Source organism: Pleurodeles waltl, chromosome 7 (genome assembly GCF_031143425.1).
Source record: "Pleurodeles waltl isolate 20211129_DDA chromosome 7, aPleWal1.hap1.20221129, whole genome shotgun sequence".
Lineage (NCBI taxonomy): Eukaryota > Metazoa > Chordata > Amphibia > Caudata > Salamandridae > Pleurodeles > Pleurodeles waltl.
This window is the reverse complement of record NC_090446.1, coordinates 98,189,268-98,213,138: the sequence shown is the minus strand read 5'-3', so window position 1 is coordinate 98,213,138 and position 23,871 is coordinate 98,189,268. Positions and strand designations below refer to the sequence as shown.

The window sequence follows — 23,871 nt, the reverse complement described above, 5'->3', positions numbered from 1 at the left end:
ATTAATCAAAGAATTCACAAAGCTTACCATCTGCCAGCGAACAGCTAGAGTGATGACCGTGATAAAATTATACGGATCATGTCACTGACTAAAGTCTTGTGGCTGTACTCACCAAGCTGAGGCAGACTTTCCTTCTTTACACATCATAAATTGGATGCTCAGATGTTGGTCCCTAGAGTTCTGTCATCAAAACTGTTCCATCTTACATCCAGCCAACTAGATGTGTACTTACTGAAGATGGCTAAAGTACCAGTCAAGGTTTTTTTTTTTTTGTTAGCACTTTACATAGTTTGAGTTTGTGTTTCTTACATTTCTGGCTAGAATGGCCTGTTTCACCCAGTGGAATCCGGTTCTCTAGCCTTCGCTAATGTTCATGCTGATCCCTTGAGCTCTTTACATGATGGTGCATCAACATATTTTTTCCTTTTGCCAATTGTCATTGTTTGTTTCAAGGGGATTCTCCAGAGTTGCTTATATAAGTCCAAGAAGCCCTGGGACTCGATATATTGGCCTTGTTCTTTGCACTAGAGTAGAGATAAGTGGATTATACTCTGCGTGTTTATATATACAAATATATAGAGACGTTATTCTGTATCTTAGACCATCTCGGGCTAAGCCATTGGGGCAGTAAAAATATTATACCTGGACTTTGTTTCAAAGCAGTGCTTACTTTCACAGACACTCCAGTTTAGGAGGGAGCCAGTTTGTGGTAAGAGCCAGCACTTCCAGATTTAGCTTATTTTTCTTAAAGCTTTTCACCAGTTGATCGTGGCAGCCAATGTACTTAACAAATGTCTGCCATTCACTTAAACAATGGGTGATGTAGACCTAAACACTATAGTTCCTTGTGTCAGTGCTATTGACAAAGTTTGGTCAGCATCCAAGATTCAGGTTCAGTCTACTAAACAAATATTTACCTCACACCTGGGTTCTTGAAGACCTGGACCCCAACTTACTTATCTTGATATGTCTTGCAAATTGTGGGGGAATGTCTTTATTTTCTCTCACGACCACCATGCGGTGTTCTGCAGTGAAGCAGCTGCATATTTATACTACAGATAAAGGCATTCAGTTTGGTGTGTATTGAAACATAGGTGTTTTTTCTGAAGGGAGTTAATAAAGCTTCACAAGAGAACCTGTGGTCCGTGGCACTGATGTTTGGAAAGTGATTGAACATGAATACTTGTTTAGCAATGCACTGAGCAAGTGTCATAAAAGGGTCAAGGCTGGTCCACTCCGGAGAAATTAGGTCCTCTGGTATTTCGGCTTGAAATTTGTAACCTATTTGTGCGGCCACTCTTGTGTCACTAAATGTGGTTACAAGCTTAAAGATGAACTTTATTTACTCATTTCCTGTCCTTGTCCAAGGTAGCCTCTGGGCTTTCCTTATGAAACAAGTTGAGAATGAAGATGAGGGATAGGATATGGTTACTCACTTGAAAATATTTGAATGATAATATGCAAAAATACTCACTAAAATAAGTCATTCTGCAGGAGAAAGTGTGAATATCTACAGACACAGCAGAACAAAACTTACATTAGGTTTTATCTTTTTATTTCCTTCTTCAAGACACAGGAAGGAACTATCCTCAGTGTATACATTTATTATTTAATGTGACTAGTTGTTTAGAAATGCACCACAACAGGTCTGCTATGAACACATTCAATACAAAACAATAAAAAAGAGTGATTTCATATAATTTAAAGCATGTAATTTGTTAGCAAAAGAAAAACTTGCTTTCATAATGAGATAGAAACCGTGAAATGATTCCATTTTTAAATCCGTGTGGTCTTTTGCGGTCATTTTAACTCTAAACACATTTTAGTGCTTATAAGAACATTAAAGAAGCATGTCCTCGTGTCGAACTTTACCCAAACTGGGGTTGGGGGGGGGGGTGGTGGTTGTTAACATCACTGATGTTCACTGATGTCAACCTCCATTCTGATCAGTTTACTCTAACCAATGCTGCCTTTGAAACATGTAATTAAGTACTAAATGGCGTAAAATAATGGAAAACATAAATTACTTAAACATAAGTGCTTACATTAAATAGACTGTAATCTACTTGCTCTAGATGCCCAAGCCCTACTACACCCATCCTTCTCAGTGTGCCACTGTGTAGTTAATAAGTTAATATCTGCACTAAAGTTTCCATAGGAAGAGCATTTTTTGTTTTGCTGATAACGTTGGCACAGTTTGATCACTCTTCATGAACTACCCCAAATAAAAGTTTATTTTGGAATTATCTGTCAAGCGGGGCTGAGAAGGAGTTTGGGGGGGGGGTAGGGACGCAAAACACTTTTATCCCCCATGCAGATTTCAAATGGAAAATTAGATAATGATGCAGGAAAAATGACTGAACGGAATTATACAAAATTTGGCAGAAAGCTAGATCTTAATGTAGAAAGCATGCTTTTTGTGCTTTGGTGTAAACTTGTTGAGCCGTTTAGAGAAATTAAAGTTTAAAAGAAAAGTGAAATCTAGTACTGTGGACTCTTATTGAAAAATAAAGTATTCTGATTTGCCCTGGGCCTGTGGGTTTGCTCTCTGTCCTGCTGGACTGAGAGCTCGAATTAGATGGCTGAAATATTAGGGGAAATGTTGAGGCTGCCATTTAAGGAATCGACTTCTTGAAAAAAGAATTAAGCACAGAAGGTGGCAATATAGACTTACCCTGATCACCAGTCCTTATGGGAGGGGTCTTAAAATGTTCCATTCCCTGAAGGTTGTGCACAGCACCGGGGTTGGCTGCCTGCAGGGACCAGGGTGCCAGACACTGTGGCCATCCAAGCTTTGTGCATTGCTTTTAGGCTGTGCGCGGCAGAGCGGTGGCAGCCATCATACTAAGATTTTAACAAGCTTTAAAAAAAAAAAAAACCTTAGGAATTCACTGGAAAAAAACAGTAGTGCTTCTACAGTCTGTCAGTGAATGCTTTACATTTCCTTACGGAAAAATTGAGTAAAGGTAAGTTGGACCTGGGGTAGGCCATGGGGCAGACTATGCTCGGAAGCTGCTGAGATTAAAGAAAAAACACCATTGTCTTTCCCCCCCTTTCATATTTGGACTGTTTCTGCTCATTAGTCACCAGAGTTTAGAGTTGGTCTAGCAGAGCAGTTGTCCAGCCTGATTAAGAACTATCCCTTTACTCAGTGGTCAAAACCTTTTGTAAAGTGCTATGTAAAGTTCCAGTCCCAACAAGAGATGGAGGGAGCCGACAAAGGGTAATCAAAAGCATACTTGCTGGATTGTATTTACTGCAAGGTAACCATGTATTCTTTGGTCTTCTGATTTTGGCTGTAGGCTCCAGGTGCACCTTTAATTGCACGGCAGGTGGCACCGACCATCATCAAGCAAGTCTCTCAAGCACAGACGACGGTACAGCCCACAACAACGCTACAGCGTCCACCTGTAGTACAAGTAGGTTTCCAAACAGTCTCCTACGGCTAATGTTTAATGTGTTGTCACCACCAGCTGTAATCTCCTACACACATCAGAACTGAAAGGTATTTGGCTGTTACCATTTAATACACTGACTAAATTGTTGAAAGAAGTGAGAATGAAATAAATAGCATTGATTTGGTTTATTTTTATGACACTTTAATCCCAGTTGTCTCTGGGTTGACTGTTTTATTCCAGTAATGCTCTCAAGTTAATGCCACGAGCAATAAGAGGGCCTCAGTGGTCCCCTGAATGCTTGTTCAATACTTTGAATAATTCACTCTATTTATTTTTCTCTTTTTTTTTTTTTTTTTTTAATTGGTTCTTCTACCCATACCAGAGGCACAAAGGATTATTTAGCATGACAGCAAGCAGATTTGCTCTGTATTTCACAGGCAGGGAACAATAAAGAAACAAGTACTAATATCTCAAGTAAAAAGTAGGGAACAAGAAAAGGATCCACCGATGGAGAAGCACTAAGTGTTACACACATGGCCCAGCAAGTAAACACTGTGATTTACAGGTCATATTGTGATTTTGAGATCCTGCAAGGCTAACTCTGCTTTATTTATTCTCAGGGGTAGGGGTTGAAACATTGTGTGCTAATATACCCTATATAGTAGTAACACATTCACTGCACTTAAAACTGCAAGTGTGGTAGGAAGCTCTAAATAATAAAAAATGGATACAGATCATCTAAGACTCTTAAAAGGAGTGGTGCCAGGTGAAATTGCTGAAGGGTGTATGTCCATGTTTTGCTGGCAGATAATTCCTGTCTTGGGTGCAGACGGTGTGTCGTGTGACAGTGATCATGATTCTCTGTGTTCCCTCCTTACCTACCTTAGCCTTTCACTCTTTTGCCTGTGTCTATCCTGGCTTTCCACCATTGAGGAGTAGCATGCTCTGGTGATTGATGTTAGGCAGATTGCTGTGATTCTTGCCTTTCCCACTAACCCGGAGGACCGAAGGAATCACTGATTTTCGTGAGCCGGTCACAGTTACAACAGAATTTCCATGAAAGGCGTATTATGTTGCACAACCCTTGTGTCTTATGACTGTGTTTAGGATTCTCGGGTTTTGTTGAAGGACATTTTGTGTTTCACAGGCTAAATATTTATCCATTCTACAGTGCTATACAAGGTTACAATGTTTAATCATGAAATTGTTCTGCAGCAGAGTTGTATTGTGCTGCCTTAGCATGTTAAGCTGTGGAGAAAGGTTGGCTTTCTTATGTTTAGACATTGAGCTGAGCTCTTTAATAGTGAAGCAGTAACAGCCTTTCCAAGTAAATCGTTCAAGGAATTTGCATGGTCTTTGCTTTGTCTAGGCCAAGAGTGCTTTCACAGTGCAAGGAACAGTTTGACAAAGTAAATACATTTTCTTTCTTTCTTGGTCAATAGACTATTTGCCGTCAGTACAATTCATACATAGTTTTAGAATAAAAATATTGCTGCGGTTATGATTTCTAGGCTGTTAGACATGATTTTCAGTTGATCAAAAGAAGGCAGACATGATGCATCTGTCATGACAGATCAATATCTTTTGTTCATCTGCCTGTGAAACTCACAAGCTTGTATGTGGTAAAATGTTGTATTGTATATGTATTCACTGCTAAAAACGAATTCTTTCAAAAAAGCTTCTCAGCACCTCGCAGTCCCCATACACAGAAATCGGACTGGGCTTGGGTCAAATTTAATTAAAAGTCCCAAAAAATGCAAAGCCCAAAAATCTTGATACCAGTCAGCGCAAGTTAAACCAGCTGTAGATTCCTCTGAAGTGCTACACAACGGCATCCTATAATGCAGGAACACAGTATGTCAATCGTGGTGAAATCAAGTTTCGATCAAATATGAAAAGTAACCTCTGTGCTGAACTGTCTTTGGCTCAATAAAAATTAGTTTTGCTCTTCATGGGTACCTTCATCCAATTTCCTATCATCTCTAACCTATAAATAGATATTCTTTAGACCCCCAATCAGCCACTTTAAAAAAACAAAAAAAAAGTATGATAAAGTGCACAAATACACAACACTGGTAATATGGTTGCTGTCTAGTTTACATTTATTCTCGGGAACATCGATCTCTCTGGTGAGATTAAACAAGAAGAAAAAAATATATATTTTTTCACAGAGCTCTTTGTTTTACTGAAAACGCAGATCATCAACAGTCAGAAGAAAATTTGATGAATAATCAGTGCTGTGAAACTTCGTGATTATACATTTGCGTGATACAGGTTTCCTCAATTATAGACACTACCTGTACAAAGATTTGCAATCAACATGTCTTGTGTAGGTGTGAACGGAACTTAGAGTTTCACTTTGCAGAATTCCACAGAGTTTAATGAAAAAACTGCGGAGTTCGACCAAAGGGCGGCAATTGCCCCGTTGCCCTGATTTTTAGCGCTGGTAGTTTGTTTCACGCTGAAAAATCAACGTGAACCGCACCACGCCAGATGGAGCTGCTGCTGGAGTTGCTTTTTCTGCCACTTGAGTAGATTTTCTTGAATTGCAGCTTTGTCACCAAGAATGGTCACAACCGTTCGCGGTGAGAAAATCTCACCGGGTGCCTCTGAAAATCACGTTAGGGGACACCAGTTACTGCTTGTGCATGCTAACTTGCCGTTAGCAAGCAGTGTGAGAGAAAAAACTGCCATGCAGTAGTTGGTGGAATTTGGCCGGACCTCTGAATTAGAAGCGTAACGTGGAGTGGCCAACATTCTGCCGAAAAGTTTTGTGCCTGTAGTCAACGGCATTTCGATACCATATTAATAAGTGATCATCATCAGGACTGAATCAATAATGGCCCGAGACGGCACTAAACAGAATTAAACAAACATACCACACGAATAAAAGAAAAAAAAAAAATACAAACATTAAAAACAAATAAGAAAAAATATGCTATTAAAAAAACAAGGTAGTATTTATTATTCCCAGTATACACCAACACTGGGATAAAACTGTATTGCAAGGAATCCCAGTTAATATTCCAGTCTGAACTGAAGATACAAATTAGAAAAGGAGGTGAAGACCCAGCTTAACAGATAGTACACAACTGCATTGCTACACTAGGCAAAAAATTTAGAACTAAAAAGGCTGTAAAGGGAAAATTAGATGATGAGAGCAGGAAGGAGTCTTAGAAATTAAAGATGATTCATGGCACCAGCGTTAAGCAGCTGTCTCAAAACTTGGTCTACAGTAGGCAGTGCCATCTAATGGACAGGCAGTACCAGCGTTTGGGCCTGTAGCGCAAAATGATACAACAATGTTGGCCTGGAGTGTCAGGTGGATGGAGGGGATGGATGAGAAGTGTATGGGGAAAAATGCTGACCTTCACAGCTTCCATACCCAAAGAAGCAGTAACATCCAAGATGAATGTTCCGATCAAGGACTGGTCAGAATGGTCCAATAGCATCAGTAACTATCAGACAGCAACTGGTGGCTATACTGATAAAGAAGTCCCCCATCCGAGGAAATCTCATCATGGATACAATATAAAAATACGAAATAGAAAGAGGACTCTGCGGGCATAGGTACACTACCTAGTAAGCCGGAGTGGCACAACTAGAAGGGAATGTAGTGTGTAAAAACCTCATCAACAGGGAATGTTGAAAAAGGAAGTACAGAGTTTGGTCCACCAAGAGGCCATACAAAAGACAAAACCAAGGGTAAAAATATGTCGAGTTGAGTGCCATAAGGAACCATTCAGAAGGAGTAGTATCACAGAGAATTTGGATACAAATCTGAGACACAATAAGGGGGAACTCACAGAATTGGCCGATACAAGGAAGGAATTTGAAAAAATACATTGTTGTACCAAGCGTAGGTAAAATCTTAATTTATGAAGGACCAGGTGGCCAACTCATGTAGAGTCCAGTGCCAGGGGTTAGGCATTTTGAAAACCAGCAACAATTGTTTGTTATCAGGCATTACTTAAAGTAGTCTCTTAAATCAAGCAGGGAGTTAATTGTCAGTTAATAAATTAACTGGGTCCAGTCTTCATTTCGTATATGACCCAAGTTCAATGTGTCAAAACAAAGAATCAGTTTATGTTCCTACTAGTTCAGTATTGCTGTGTTTTCTTTGTGCCTGTCTGGTGCCATAACTGTGGACATCACCTGCACCGATATAATTTTCTGGTTGGTTGTTATCCTTATAATGTTCTACCAGAGGTGAAGTAGTGACCTTACATGTGAGTGCTGACAAAATCCTGATTTTTACCTCCTTGGTGGTTTGGCCAGTGTATATAGTAAGCCACAAGAGCATAGACAACATTTTGGGTGCTACAATTGTAAAACTGCAGTGGAGTGATATTTATGTTGCCACAGGAAAACACTTTGTCCAGTTGTGAGTACGTATACTGCAGTGGCCACATTTGAAATGTCCAACTACTGGAGGTAAACCCCAGAGGTCAGTGACTTTAGGATTACTAGATGGAGAACAGCCTGACTCAGATGGTCCTTAATTTGTATTTTCCTTTCAGGGATAGTCAGTCTCAAGTGTAAGGTCACCTGCATTATGAAACCTCCAGTGTCTTTCTTTTTTTATATATATATTTTTTTAAATACATTGTTACTTGTATAGAGACAGATGACAAAACTGTAACACATGCAAGTTTACCTGTGTCCGCTTTAACATTAGGTGCCAACAGAGTCTCCCTGGGGCAGTACCATGCCCTTTGGAGTGAGCGTTTCACCAAACCCTTAGGGTAACTCCAGCACTTAGTTTCTGAGACAGCGTGCCAGCCACCCTAAAAAAAAACAAAAAATTCCTACATTTATACTTTCTTCTTTTGAGTCTTAGGAATTGACGATGAGAAAGGGAGTCCCTGAAGGCTTCTAGGGTGATGACTGAAATAGAATAACAAAGTATACCTCTCTGTTAGTTTTCTGAATAAGGTAGTAGAATAGGATAGTCTATTTTCTGTCTTAATTTTTAATTCTAGGAATGGGATTTCTGACATGTTAGATGAAAGTGTGATTTTGAGACATTGACAATTTGAGTTAAACCATTCATGAAATTTTTATAAGGAATACTCCTATCACTGCCAGATAAAAAAATATATAATCTATATATCATTTCCAAAGTAAGATAGTACAATGGAATGGATTTGTGGTCAGCATAATTATTTTTGTCATACACAACCATGTTTGTCCTTCTTATTACTTTTTATTTTTTTAAGAGTTTACAAAAAATGGCCACATAAGATTAGAATTGGGTGGTACTAAAACATTTGTGTTTCCTTCTTAATGAGTTTACAATTAAGACTAAATGTTTATATTTATTCACCAGTTGAATCAGTTTCATTAGTCTCAGATTGGAATTCAAGCAGCAGCTGTTGTACCCTGCTTGAGGTGTGGCAGGGGAGCACAGGGCAGACATGGGCAACTGGGCTCTCGCCATGTAGGTTGAGGTTCTTTGCCACTTGTGTCCTTGCCAGGTAGACCATTTCCGCACTTGAATTACAGGGTAGCGTTGGTGAGCGGTCCAAGGTTTGTCAGGGAGGTTTTATGGTGGTACAAGTGATCAGAACTCAAGTCATATTCCCCTTTCTCTGGGAGATTCACCCTCTAAGATAACCTTCACAAAGATACAAGAATAGATGTACTTTAGTCACAGGGGCAGACACCTAGCACATTATCCCAAATGTTAACTTGTAGCATAGTTCAGTAGTCTGTAGACCCAACGAACTTGTTCTAGCAAAATTTGTTTTATAGGTCAAAATACTCAAATAACATATTAGGCAGACCCTCTCAGGGTCTGCCTAGGAGCTGCCCTGCGATACCTGTCCAGCAGCGGTAAGAACCAGTAGTGCAGTCAGTGACATTCATCCTCTGGCCTCAACCCTGATATGGGGAGGGGGGAACCACAAACTACATTTGCACTGCTCTAAGGACCACTGAAGTTGAACAGCACGTGGCTGGTTCCTTAGGTGTTGTGATTTGTGGGCCAATGTAGGTGGGTGTTTGTACTTAGCTGATGCAATCTCTGTGTGGCTCATGCAGGCAGGCGTTTGTCCTCATCAGTTAGCGTCTAGGCTGATATAGCAGCTACTCACTAGTGGGCACCTTTGGTGGCTGCTTCAACACCTGGCCTTTGGGACTTTTATGTGGAACATCTAGCAGCATGATGACTGGCAAAAAGCACCTTGGTCAGTTTAAGGCAGGAGCTGTAGCGGATGACTGACGGTGCCCCTCACTTGTCAGGCAAGTCCCTGTCTATAGTTAGATTCCTCTTGATGTTGGACATGTTGGGCTTCTCCCAGACGGTGTTTCTTCCTGCAGGGCCAAAATTGTCCTTCCCTGTTGGAGCAAGCGACTAATCTTATTGGTGCCTTGGTGCTTAGGCTGGCCCTCTACACCTCCAGCAAGTTGCAGACCTTAACGGAAGCTCCCCCAACTCTGGGGCACTGGCTGTCATGCAGGCACCAGCCCTGGTCACACAGCTGACCTTCCAGTACTCTGCGGAGCGTTGTTTTCCTTGTTCGATGAGAATTTGGAACTAGAACAAAGTGAAGTAGTTTGTATCACCTTTTTTATAGACCTTTTCCAGACAGGATGTGGATTCTGCTAGCTATAGTCTTGGGACTGGTTTGAGTTGGTTCTCTATCAAATGCCTTTTTTGACATTTAGCAATGATGCTGGCTTCAAGCAGGAGTACCCGAAACAAGTTCACAACGAAGTGTTAGCTCTCCTCGTTGGGCTGCCTTCAGTCTTGAAGCTATATTCGGAGACCAACAAAAGGGTAAGCACAGCCTAGAAACTTCATCACTGTGAACAACAGAAACTGCAGTCCCGGTCGTTACTCCTGCCATCTACCAATTGACAGTGCTCAGGATGAACTGATAATCAGCCCTTTGCTAACCAAATCCTCTTGAAATTTCAAGAGACTTCAGTCTCCATCTTTCTTCACTTAAATGACCGAATATCCACTCACTAGCCACAGGAATACAAGTAATATATTTCCTCTGTTTGAAAAGCCCCATTCACTCCTCATCTTGTTCTACGCTAAACCAGGGACCATCCAAAATGAATGCCACTGGCCCTAGTATTCAGTCTCAAAACACAAAGGCCTACCCTCGACGCTTTTCACACACTTGCTGCACACATACTCCACCAGCACATGAAATGTGTGCAACAATATGGGGTTAACAGAACAATGGAACTTGACTCTAAAGGAGCCAGTTGTCTGTACTCTTGACACAGAAACTAACCTGGCACATGAAAGTTTCACATAACTTGGTTAGCTGCTACCAGTATGATTCATCCATGCCCGGAGCAGCAACCCTACCCCTGCTCTGAGGATACTCCTTGTATGCCATCCAGGCCACAGTACAATTTCTGGATCTTGCATTACTAGTGACAAGCCTAGGCCTCTGTGCACAAGATAGATTAGTGTGGTTCCCAAACAATGCAGGATACCAGTTTCATTTGCTGTCAGGGACTTGGGACAAGGGTACTCAACTGTTTACCACGGAGGGGACATTCTAGTCCTATTTGCAACTTTAGAAATTTGTTGTTTTCCCCTAATTAATATAAATGTATTGACAAGTAAGCATACGTGGTGTGGTGTGGTCTTACAAGATCGAGAGCACAAGCAGGTATATGCCTTTGGTGCAGTTGCAGAGTGGGACTGTATGGCACAGTCCTAGAATATCTAGGCCGGGAGTGGTTGGACAGTGGAGCGGCATGACCCAGTTTTATGTCAAGGACATGAGTGGTTGGACAGTGGTTTTATATGGTGCAGTCCTAGTATTCTAGGGAAGGAGCGGTTAGATAGTGGTAGTGTTGCAGAGTCTTAAAACGTGTAGGACTGTGCTGCTGTATGACGCGGTTATATTTTGTTTAGACCTGGTGCAGAAAGACAGTGGAGAGTTTGCACAGTGGAGATGTGTGGCCCAGTATTTGTTTAGTCTTTCAGTGGTTGGACAGTGAAGTCTTAGAATGTCTGGGACTGGAGTGATTGGATAGAGGGATGACCTGATCCCCTTAGGAGCATGGCCAAAATAGGACTGTTTGGCAAAGAAAGCTTTTGGTGTTCAGACAACCTTCGGGTGGCAACATGCTTCCCCGGGATGCTGTTCTTGTATGTGTGTTTTTGCCCAGGATAACTTCTACATTGTTATGAATTGAGTACATTGTGGGTCAGAGGTCAAAGCACGGAGAAAATAACACATTTGTGTGGCAATGTAGTTCATCCTTTCTCAACAGTGGAATAGAGGGTACATCTGTATAGTCTTGTGTGACTAGAACCAAGTCTGACTCCTCCCTCACCAAAATGTTTCTAGAAATAGCTGAATACGCTGCAGCAAAACGTGTTGCTCCGGCCCCTGTGGGCCATACTTTGTAATGCAGTAACTGATTTATTGAGTGGCTGAACCAATCCGAATTCACAGATTCTTAAAGTAATCAGCTGCCGGCTCTTTCCTTCTGTTCATTTGCTGTACCGACACTGCAACTAAGATCTTCCAGGCGGTATGGCCTCATACCTGTTCCAAAAGAATACTTGACCCATCACACGTTGTATTGGGTAGTTTAGTGACGGGAAGCACTTTACAGGAAGGTTGTTTTGCCGGTCCAAAATTTTAGTTTGAAGCTTCTTGCATGTGGCCCGTAAATAGCACCCACCAATGACAAATGCTCTGCTCTCTCCTATAATTAATGCTATCTTTAAACCTTTTTGCCCTTTGCAGATTTGCTGTTGCGCTCAGCAGCCTATCATTTGCCAGTATTCACCTATGGAGCCAGAAACTGCTCCAGTAGATATTCAAGCTTAGTTCAGTCAGTGTGGCACACACTACATACATCCTGCATGGGCACGCTGCACTTACCATGTGTGGGCATCCTCAGCAGTTACCTTTATTCTGCCCAACCCCTTGGATCAGACTTACTACCCTTGTACTTGAAACTTTCCATCCTGGGCCAGTGCCTGGTGCTCTTCTACCATTCAGCTTGGGTAGCTCATGCTGCAATGATTAGGCCATGTAGTTAAAGATAAAGGCCACTTGTCTCCTTTCTGATTCACGTTTGTGCTTTGTGCAAGACCATTGGCACAAGGTCCTTCTAGAACAATCTGGCGTCCAGGCATTTAGTCCAACCTTATCCTTTAGACAACATTACACTTTCTCACCAGGAATATGAGGGAAGAGGTTATTAGAAATGCTTAGCACTGCTCTGTTAAATTCACCCCTACAAGCACAAATCATGTTACATGGCTTAACACGTGGGAAAGTGACAGGGCCCTGTTGCTTGTTCCTGTGCCTCTTACCCTACCTTGCCTTATGCAATGGTGAGTCACCCCAGGAATTGGCAAAGTGTATAGTTGGATAAAATGTATTTCATTGGGACCAGGCAAATGGGTTCAGTAGGACATTGGCAATTGAGGTTGAAGGCTAAACAGACGCTTAAGAGTTTGTCACCCTGGATACCAAACCCTCTCCCACGCCAGGTAAACGGAGTCCAATGTTACCTACTACTGCTCTTATGCTGTTCCCTTTATTGAAGGTCCCTAGTTCCTGTTTTATTCCTGGTACCTTGCTCTGCATTTCTAATCTGATAGAGACTTCTAGTTGCAGATTCCTTACCTTAGAATTTCCCCCAGGCGTCAGACTGGATCCAGAGATTTTTCTTTGAGCAGTACCCTTGCGCGTCGTCAGGTGGCGTCTGTTGACTCTGTGGGTGTCGTTGGCATCGTGGTTGACGTGATGACATCGGGGAGTGTACATAGATGCTGCCTCTGCATGGTGATGTCCGTTCTTTTCTTTCCGTGCCACGCGCTGATCTGGAGAGTGCTACCCTGGTCAGTTCCTATTTTTTTTTGTTGGTAATTTTTTTGGTGCATCAAGGATGTCCCTGAAGATCGGTTTCAAGCCTTGCGAGGCCTGTCACTGCATTATGTTGGTGTCAGATCCGCACTGGGTCTGTTTGTGGTGTCTGGAGCTCGACCACAACTCGAAGTTGTGCTCCAGGTGCCGGGCCATGTACCCGAAGGCCTTGAGGGAGCGTTCCCTCAAGCTTATGGCGGCCCGGCGCTCGAGTCTGCATGCTCCTGGTCTTGTTCGAGAAGATTTCGAGACCGCTCATGGAGTCATCCACGTCTTCGGGTCACTCGGGTGGGAAGAAGTCGAAGAAGGCTAGGCATTCTTAGACTTCACGCAGTCGCTCGGCTGATGCGACCCAGGATGTTGATGCTCCCGGCTTCTATCCTCGGATCCCACTTCTGGGCCTGCTCCACGCCTCCCTGACTTTCCGGAAGCCTGAGCGACCCCAGCCCAATTAAAAGAATTCTATGAGGCCATGCGTCTAATGTTTGGGCAGTCCAACCCCCCCTTCAGCGTCTTCTGGGCCTGGTGGTTCGGCTGGGGCCCCTTCGGATTCTGCACTGGTGGCTCCGGCCCCGGCCTTCTATTGTCCCTCCGGATCCGCTACCAGATCTTTACCGATGCCAGTCGTACCATCGAGACCTTCTCCGGCGCTGGCTTGGTTGTCAACGCTCCCGACTTTGTGCCCACGACCCGATCCTAATCCTTGACAGCTTGAAGTCGGAGCGGCGTCAGCCGATGCTGCCCTCTTTTTCAGTGGGGTCTATTCACCCCAGGTTGGGATCAGACCCTTTTCTACATGGGCATAAGTACGGGGAAGGATTGGAGGTGTCCCTGGACTCTTATGAATACCAGGACGACCCTAACATGGACTGGGCACAGGAATTGGGCGAGGCCAGTGATCTGGATACTTCTCCAGACGCTGGCATGCTTTCTCCTACCGTGGCTACGGCAGATGGAGCAACATTCTATGGTGGTCAGTGGGTCTTGCTGAGTTCCATGGCCTTGAGCTGCCTACTGTTGAAGTGAGGTCTAATCTCCGGACAAAGGTGCTTTAACCTGGAGCTTCCACATCTGAGCCTCTCCTTCCTATCAATGACACCCTCACTGGTGTCCTTCTGTGTACTTGGTCCAGACCCAGCACAAGGGCTCCTGTGAACAGTACGATCACTCACCATTGGCCTTCCCCGAACGACCATAAATTCCTGTCCCAGCACCTCAAGCCTGAGAGTCTTGTTATCTAGGCATCCTGGTCATCTGCTGCATTCCCTTCTGCACCTCCGGATAGGGAATTAAAGAGACTGGGCCAACTTGGGAAGAAGATGTTTTCTTCCTCCAGTCTGGTGTTGCGGTCAGTGAACACTGCTTGCCTTTTGGGCTGTTATACTCACTCCCTATGGGATACGGTTGCACATGTCTTCCCGCAGATACCGGAGGTGGCCGGGGCTGTCGTCTCTCAAGCAGTTGCTGAATGGGAGAGACGTGGCGAAATTCACTATTCAGTGTGGGCTGGACACAACCGACTCTCGGTAGAATGGTTTTGACGACGGTGGCCTTGAGGCACCACGACTGGTTGAGGATGTCTGGTTTCTCGGGGGATGTCCAACAGACCCTTATGGACATGTCCTTTGATGGCACCCGTCTCTTTGGAGACAAGGCGGACTCTGTGCTTGAGAGGTTCAAGGACTCCTGGGCTACAGCTTGTTCCCTCGGCCTTTCTACTGCCTCTTGTCCCCAAAAGTCTGTTTTTCACCCCTTTTTTTGGCAATGGAAGGGGCTTCCTGTCATGTCCCTTTCTCAGCAACGATGTCACCAGGCTGTTGAGCCCCTGTGTGGCCGGGGAATGCGGAATTCCATTGGCTTGTGGGACAGGGAACCAGAGGCCTGCCTAGTCCACCCTCGCCCCTGCTGCAGCCTTCAAGCCTTCCTAATCCGTTCCCCCGATTTCAGGCCAGTTGGTGGCAGGCTTCGCCATCCCTTGCTCCACTGGGAATCCATCACTACGGACAGGTGGGTCTTGCAGATCATCCAATGGGACTATTCCCTCCCCTTTAAGACTGCCCGCCGGCCATGCCTCTATCCTACGGCCGCTTACTGGAGGATCATCTCTCACTTCTCCACGAGGAAGTAGCGGCTCTCTTGTCCAAGGGAGGCATAGAGAGGGTTCCTGCGCCAGAAGTAGGTTGTGGTTGTAATTCCCAAAAAGGACAAGGGCTTACATCCTATCCTAGACCTTCAGACCCTCAATCTCTTCCTCAAAAAGGAGAAGTTCAATATGCTCACCCTGTCTCAGTTTCTGTCTGCCTTGGACCCAGGAGACCGGATGGTAGCATTGGACTTGCATGACGCTTATTTCCATGTCCCCGTCTTGCCTGCCCATGGATGTTACCTACGAATCGTGGTAGGTCATGAGCACTTTCAATTTACTGTGCTTCCCTTCAGCCTTACCAGCTCCCTTTGGGTGTTCACAAAATTGATGGCTGTGGTTGCAGCTCATCTGTGCAGATTGGGGGGTTTCAGTCTTCTATCTCGACGACTGGCTGTTGAAGGCGGACAATCCCAGAAATTCGTCTCCCACTTTCAGAAGACAGCGAACCTCCTGCTCACTCCTGTTTACTATAAACATGCTGAAGTCACATCTAACTCCCTCTTAGACGCTCCCTTACTTCGGAGCAGTTCTGGTGACACTGCAGTTTCAGGTCTATCCTCCCGAAAAGCGAGTCCAGATATTCAGGCTATGATTCCTGATATTTCAACCTCTATCCTGGGTTTCGGTAAGAGGACTCTGAGGCTGCTGGGCCTCATGGCCTCTTGCATCCAGCTACTAACACATGCCAGGTGGCATATGCGGGCTCTGCAGTGGGACTTGAAGTTCCAGTGGGTGCAACATCAGGGGAATCCCTGCGACATGGTCCAGATCTCGAAGGGGTCTACAAAAGATCTGCAGTGGTGGCTTTCGAATCAGAATTGGGTCAACGGCACATCCCTCTCCCTTCCCCAAGCAGATCTGAAAGTAGTGACAGACGTGTCACTCCTGGGATGGGGCGGCCACATGGGAGAGGCAGAGATCAAATGTCTCTAGTGGAGTCCGTACTCCACACCAATGTTTTGGAGCCCCAAGCAATCAGGCTTGCATTGAAAGCATTTCTTCCCTCTATCAGAGGGAAAGTGGTGCAGGTGTTTACGGACCACACTATTGCCATGTGGTACTGCAACAAACAGGAGGAGTGGGATCCTGAACCCTTTGTCAGGAGGCACTGCACCTCTGGACATAGCTGGCACATCAGGGCATTACCCTGGTGGTTCAACATCTGGTGGGCTCTCTGAACATCCGAGCAGACAAAACTCAGCAGACTATGCATAGCCAATCACAAATGGCGTCTCCATCCAGATCTCTTTCAGCAGTGGGGAGAGCCTTTGTTAGATCTGTTCACCTCCACAGAAAACCCACAGTGTCAGCTGTTTTGCACGTTGGAGTTTCCAAGGCGGCACTTGCTCTGAAACACTTTTCGTCTCAAGTGGAACTCAGGCCTCCTTTCCACCTATACCACTTCTGTCCAAAGTTTTGAAGAAGATCAAGAACGACTGGGCCCAAGTAATCTTGGTGGCTCCGTATTGGGCACGGAGAGTATGGCATCCAGTGCTACTGAGCATAGCCATAGATCCTCCAGTGAGACTGCCCCCTCGGGAGGATGTTCTGTTGCAGCAACGGGATGGTTCTCCACCTGAACCTGTCCAATCTTCGCCTTCATGAGTGGCGATTGAGCGGTGGCAGTTGACAGCTTTTGACCTTCCACCTGATGTCTGTGATGTTATCTTGCCAGCGAGGCGTCCCTCCACCAAAACCGTATACGCCTGTTGCTGGCATAAATTTGAAGCATAGTGTACCAACAAGTCTGATCCTCTCTCAGGTTCTCTTGTTCATCCATTCTTTAGCCCAGCAGGGCTCTGCTTTGGGCACCCTTAAAGGTTACTTTTTGGCTATCTCAGCTGTTCTTGGATTGTCTGATCTAACTTCCCTTTTTAAGTCTCCTGTTGTTGGTAGATTCTTAAGGGACTCGCTCTTTTTTTTTCCTCCCACTCAGTTTGTCATGCCTCAGTGGGACCTCAATCTTGTCCTTACTTACTTGTTGTGTGCTCCTTTTGAGCCATTACACAATTGCCCCTTACGGCTCCTTACTTTCAAAAGTGTTTTTGTTATTGCCATCACCTCTGCTTACAGAGTGAGCTTCAGGATCTTTCTTCAAAGACCCCATTTTTGTCTGTGCACCCTGACAAAGTGGTGGTCCGCACGAGGGCCTCATTCCTTCCCAAAGTAGTTACGCCTTTCCGTGTAGGCCAGTCCATCACTTTGCCTACTATTTATGAGCCTCCACATCCTTCTTATGAAGAGGAGAGTCTCCACTGCCTGGATCTGAAAAATGTGTTGCCTTTCTACCTCAGTTGTGCTAAATACTTCTAGGTGGATGATCAACTGGATTGTTGGATATGTGGGTGCGAAGAAAGTGAAGGGAGTGCACTAGTGTACTATCTCGCAATCAGTGCTTCTTTGCATCAAAATGTGCTACGCTTCGACAAAAAAGCAACCCCCTGATGCCTTGCGCGCTCATTCCACCAGAGCAGCTGCTGCTACCACAGCATTAGCACGTGGCGTTTCTGTCTTGGATATCTGCCAGGCAGCATCGTGGGCATCCCTGCACATGTTTACAAAGCATTACTGCCCGGACACTCCGGTCTGCAGAGACGGCTACTTTGGTTGTTTGGTCCTGCAGGACTTTCTAGTATGATCTTGGTTCGTAGCCCACCACCGAGGATGACATTGCTTGGGTATCTATTGTAAGGTAAAGAATGTGCAACTAGAAGTCTCTGTCAGATGAACAAGTTACTTCCCTTCTGTAACAATTTATCTGGTACAGACATATTCTAGTTGCAGATTCCTTACCGACCCACCCATCCTCCCTTCTTGCGAACTGATTTCTAGGGAGAGGGATTCTCCATTCAGGGCGTTAGCAACTGACGTCACCGTGCAGAGGCGGCATCTATGTACGACTCCCAACATCATCGCAGCGACCATGGCGCCAGCCACGCCCACAGAGTCGACCGACACCACCTGACGACATGCAAGGGTACTGCTCGGAAAAAAAATAATCTCCAGATCCAGTCTGATGACCGGGGAAATTCTAAGGTAAAGAATCTGCAACTAGAATAAGTCTCTACCAGATAAATCGTTACCAAATGTAAGTAACTTGTTCGTTCATGTCATCCTATCTTTATTTTCTTTCTTGCATGTTCACGGTTTCCTTTCCCAGGCCTTCCTCTTCCTCCTAATAACACTATTGATCATGGTTATTAACACATGCTTTCTACCCAGTTTGGAAGCCCTCTTCCAGTTGTTTTTTTGGCTGCTGTCTTCATCCACCCCCCCCCCCCCCGGAGAGCTTAAAATAAAGATCGAGAAAGTTCTTTTATCTTGCTTCTCTTCCTCTGGCCCTCTTTTACACTCCCTTATAACTCTCTCATCCCCTTGCCACTCTCTTGCCTCCTTGCCACCATCTCACCCACTGCCCCTGCTCAACCTCTCGTTGTCCTTCTTGCCATTGGTCACTCTCTCCCCTCTTCTTCCTCCTTTGCACCCCATAGTTCTTCACCCCTTTGTCCCTCCTCTCACCCTTGCTCCCATCCATGTTGTTGTGCCTTAGATTTAGTGTGCATTATGGCATCTGGGTCAGCAATAACCATACCTAGCCAATTTTAAAATAGACAATTTTACAATAAACCACAAAATCATGTATTCTTATTTAAGCTTTTTCTTCATGCCATGTTTGGGATAGAGCTGTCCATTGTTTTTGCTGAGAAATCCATGCACACACCTAAGAGGTGCACCTCTTTGAATACTAAAGGTAATCTGCTCCAAATCTGAAATGATAATTTCTAGATGGGTAGGCCAAGTATTTGCCATATCTTGTGCAGACTTATCAACTGAGTAATAAGTTATTAGTTATCCTAGATGTTCTTTTGCTATGCACTTGCTGTCCCATCCATAACTGCAGAGGAACTTTATCTCCTGTTTCACTTAATTTTGTATTATGTGTATGGCTCCAGAGCTTACAAACTCAGCAGCCCACATTCCAGCCAACAACGCTAAAAAGGTCCACCCCAGTGGCTAAAATACGCGGTGGAGTTGCTGAGTAACATAAAGCAAGGCACCAGTTACTCCTTGTTTCCCCATCAGCTATAATTTTTTGACTCCAGCTCCTAGCTCTGCTTTTGCTCTTTTGATGGAGCTTTGTTTTATTTTTGCGGTTTACTTCTTTTCTAGTAAACTGGGTATTGTTTTTCAGTTTTCATTTGCTCACTGTACCTAGTCCTAGTTTGGAGATGGTCCTTCTCAGAACCTCTGCTGGTCTCTAAAATAGGTGTTTTTATTAGTTTGGGTCTCTTGCTCATTTTGGTTATCATTGGAAAATATAATTTGACAGCAGGCGATGTTTGCCATGCTGCTAGCATGTGTATTCTGTGTAACCGTGTTGCATTCAAATCCTGGTGCCGTGGTCTGTCTTCCTGCTTCAAATGTTTGCTTTTTTCAGATCTTCATCCGTCTAGCGACTATGCACAATGTAGAGTTTTCTCGAAACCAATTAAAAGTGGTCAAGTGAGCGAGTAAAAATCTTCAGTTGATCAATGTAACATAAAAATAAGCAGTGAAATCAATGAGTTTGATTTGGGTCGTAGTGACATCTGTCATTTCGATGCTCGTTTTATCCAAGCCGGATTGAAACTATATTAAAAGATAATGTCCTAAATTTCCATTCACCAGTGGGAATTGCATGTGGAGTTTGGCTTTCAAATTGTCAAGCATGATAAAATTTGTGTGTTCATAACTACAGTACAGGTTCTTCTTATCCACAGCCTCAGATTGTTTTGGGTGGTACAGCACAAACAACGGCATTAGGAACGTCGACGACTGTGCAGACTGGAACCCCTCAGCGTACTGTGCAAGGGACGACGGCACCCTCCACTGCTGCTACGGTAAGATACTTGTGTAAAGTTTGTGCTCCGTGAAGGCTTGTGGGCTAAGAATAGTCTTAAAGACATAACAGAGTAGGTGTTTCTTCAGTAGGAGTGCCAGCTGTGTAATTAGGGACAGGGGTTGTGAACCTGGCGGCCTCTTTAGTGGTCCAAAACACAATATTCTAGGGATTCTGTGTTCAGTATTAAGGAAGTGGTCTGTTATCTGTACTTTCTCCAGATAGTTGCAACCCTTAAAGGGTCTTTGAGTTTGGAGTTCATGGTTGGTTTATGTGTACTTCTTAAATTAATTTGAAGGCCACTTATTTTCATGAGTATTTCTCCATTGATATACTCGGCACTGTGTTATATAAGAAAACATATTTCTCCTTTGGCATCATTATTGCGTGGATTTTCTTGTGACAGTAAAGCATTCTTATCTTGAGGTTTGTTTTTCGGGATGGGAGGAGACTGTCGGGAGCAGTAATCAGTTATTGGAATGCAGGTCTGGTGACTGCCTTGTGCGCCACAGATCTTGGGCCATCAGTGGCAGGGAGCATATTTAATTTCATCTTACAAAGCTTCTTGTTTAGAATCCCTTAGTAGAGGTGCTCTTTCTTCTACTCTGCCAGCCGGCTGTGCGTTCTGCAGGTCTCCTGAATCTGCAGACCTTTCTCTTCCCCCACCTTCTTTAAGTCCCAAGACATCTTCCTGGATTTTAGAGTATGGAGCTTACAGCTTTGAAATATCTGCACAGCTCAGACAACTGGCAACATGTAATTAGCCCTGGTGGAAAGGGCTAGCTAGAGATCGCTTTAAAATGTTGATTGTTTTCACCTATGTGCTCTTTGTTCTGTTTACAGGAAACTATGGAAAATGTGAAGAAATGTAAGAATTTTTTATCAACGTTAATAAAGCTAGCCTCATCTGGTAAACAGTCCACTGAGACTACAGCTAATGTGAAAGAACTCGTGCAGAACCTGCTGGTAAGAGCTGTTAACAGCATTCAGACTGTTCATACTTCCTTGTAACTAACATGCACTGAGTAGTTTCCACTCAGGCTTGCATGTTCTATCTTAACCTAGAATTGAAGGGCTTGAATAATCCAAGTTGCACACTGTCAATCTCATCATTTTAACTCTGCCTTGCCTCCAGAATGAAAGGCTTTAAATAGCACTTTATAGTCCTAGTTTGTAGCTCTGGCTGTGGAAAGCAGAAAATGATTATTCAAGGGGTTTTAAACTCTGAGGAGATCCTCTGGGGGTTTTGATCATAAAGCAGATATAGAATGTTGGATCTGAAGCTTCTTAGAAGGACTAAAGTAGAAAAAGCACATTCACTCTGTGAATTGGAATTCATCGGAATGTGGGCACCTTGCACAGTCCCCGTGTCTAATCCAAATACTGATTTATATTTTCTAGGATGGGAAAATCGAAGCAGAAGATTTCACCAGCAGGCTTTACCGAGAGCTTAATTCCTCACCTCAACCATACCTTGTGCCTTTCCTGAAAGTGAGTATGTTTCTTGTTTGGATTTTCATTGTTACTTGTGCTCCTATTGCAGGTAATATTCTTTGTGAAAAACCACAGTAGAAGAAAAGATTATGTGACTGCAGTCATAAGTTTGAGAGAACCTTGTATGTCCTTTACTTATGAAATCATTTTATTGCTTTTCCAAAGCCATTTGTTGATTAATTATGCAGCACTATACAAAGGCATTCACAAATCATACAGTAGGTAATATCTTGTAGTTGATTATACCTTGTCCATTTAATACAAAAGGAGTCAATTGAGAAGGTGGTGAGGAATGTAAATGGCTTCCATATAGAAAGGTTGATTTATTTTTAGAATGAGCTTTTGCTAAAAGGCTTTGAGTCTGGAAGAAAAGGGGACAAGAATACACAAAAAACACTGAATGTGGGAGAGTCAACTCCAAGCAGAAAAGATAGGACTTGAATTTAAAATTAAAATGATTTTCAGTGGCCCAAAAGACCATTAATATTTTCCGAATGTTCAGGGTGAGAAATCTCTAACCTCATAATTCCTAATGCTCACATGGTTTACTTTTGGGAGAAAGAGCTGTTGCTTTTCAGAACGCAGGAGTTGTTCTGCGGACCAAATATAGCCTAAATCCATCCCAAAGAAATTCTTGGTCACTAAGACAGAGGCTCTTAATAAGGACTTCTTGGCTGACAACCTGTGCAGACTACAGTGTGCCAGACATATGAATCAGGTTATTGACGACTTTCCATAAAATGTTTGATACTCTGCAAATCAGCTAGTGCAGCAAACTCTCAGTAAAACCTATGTAAGGGTGGTTACAGTAGTTTAACCCGGTAAGTACACAGGCCTCATTTGCATGTTGATCTTAAGGAAGGTAGGCAAGGGACTTCTAGTTGGCAGTCCGTGTAAACAGGAACAAATCACTGTCTCAGTTTGCACATTTAGAGAGAGTTCCTGGTCTAAGAGCTCCCAGTGGATTTACTTTGAGATCCGTAACAGAAGGCTCCTGACAGTATAAAAGTTCTAGAAGAAAGATTTGTCTAGCGATCGGAAAGATGGTAAGACTCTGATGCCTCCCTTTATGATACAAGCTGTGCCTCCACGACAATCATCATTGTGTGTTTGAGGCATTAATCCCCAACTGTTGCACTCTACACAGCAGAGGAGAATTAATCTGGATAATCACAGAAAATGTGCATTTTTTTTTCAACTGTTAATGTTCCCACACGGTGATGCACTCTGTTGCTGAAAACAAATTGCCACTGGCATTTGAGGTTTGCTGTGACAATCAGGGATCGATCAATCAAGCAGTCATTTCTAAAGTGCAGCTTATCACCCATAGGGTCTCAAGGCGCTGTTTGTGGGTGTGCTGCTCAATCGAAGAGCCTGGTGTTGAGGTCCTTCCTGAACTGCTTGAGTGATGCTGTCTGCCTGAGTTTGAGAAGTTGTGTTTTCCATTTCCGGGCTGCGAGGTAGGAGGAGTATCTTCTTCCTGCTGTGCTTTTCCGGATCTTGTGAGTGGCTTTGAGGGCTAGCTGGGGCGAACGGAGTTGTCTGTTCGGTATGTAGAAGGCGAGGCGGTGGTTGAGGTATGCTGGTCCGATGTTGTGTAGTTCCTTGTAGGTGTGGATCAGGAGTTTGTGTGTGAGGCACTTGTTGGCTGGGAGCCAATGTAGGTCTCAGAGGTGGGAGGAGATGTGGTTGTGTCTGAGGATGCTTAGACTTGTGTGTTTGTTTTTGCATAACTACGTTCTGAGGCCAGTACCCCAGTGTGTGTACGTGAATAGAACAGCAGTGTCCATGTTCGGTGACCTCTTGGTGTTGATCAACCATTCTGGAACCCTCTATTAGACTTGATCTGCTTCAGACCAACAAGCCACTCCTGATGCAGGTTCTTCATACTGTGTAATTGCTGTAGAAATACTTTTGTTTATAGTTGTGTGTGTTGTAAAAGCTGCACCCTCACAATTTTCCTTAGTGCATATGTGGTTTACAGCTGTTGGTTAGAACTGTTGTGTTATTATCCCAAGGCAATGAAACAATCTGCGCAATAAAGTTCGGAGGAGAGTTCATAAGATACTATTGCTGAGTGAGTTTGAGGAAAGA

The 23,871-nt window shown here is 43.9% G+C and overlaps 1 protein-coding gene across 2 annotated transcripts in view; it reads left to right on the top strand.

The window, feature by feature from the left end:
- The window catches only part of TAF4 (TATA-box binding protein associated factor 4), a 262,275-nt gene that overhangs the window by 154,296 nt on the left and 84,108 nt on the right, over window positions 1–23,871 (top strand). For both annotated transcript variants that reach the window (XM_069243139.1, XM_069243138.1), the window contains exons 4-7: window positions 3,303–3,419; window positions 20,165–20,284; window positions 21,127–21,249; window positions 21,685–21,774. In XM_069243139.1, the coding sequence (XP_069099240.1) occupies window positions 3,303–3,419; window positions 20,165–20,284; window positions 21,127–21,249; window positions 21,685–21,774 (450 nt within the window). The remainder of the gene's footprint in view (window positions 1–3,302; window positions 3,420–20,164; window positions 20,285–21,126; window positions 21,250–21,684; window positions 21,775–23,871) is intronic.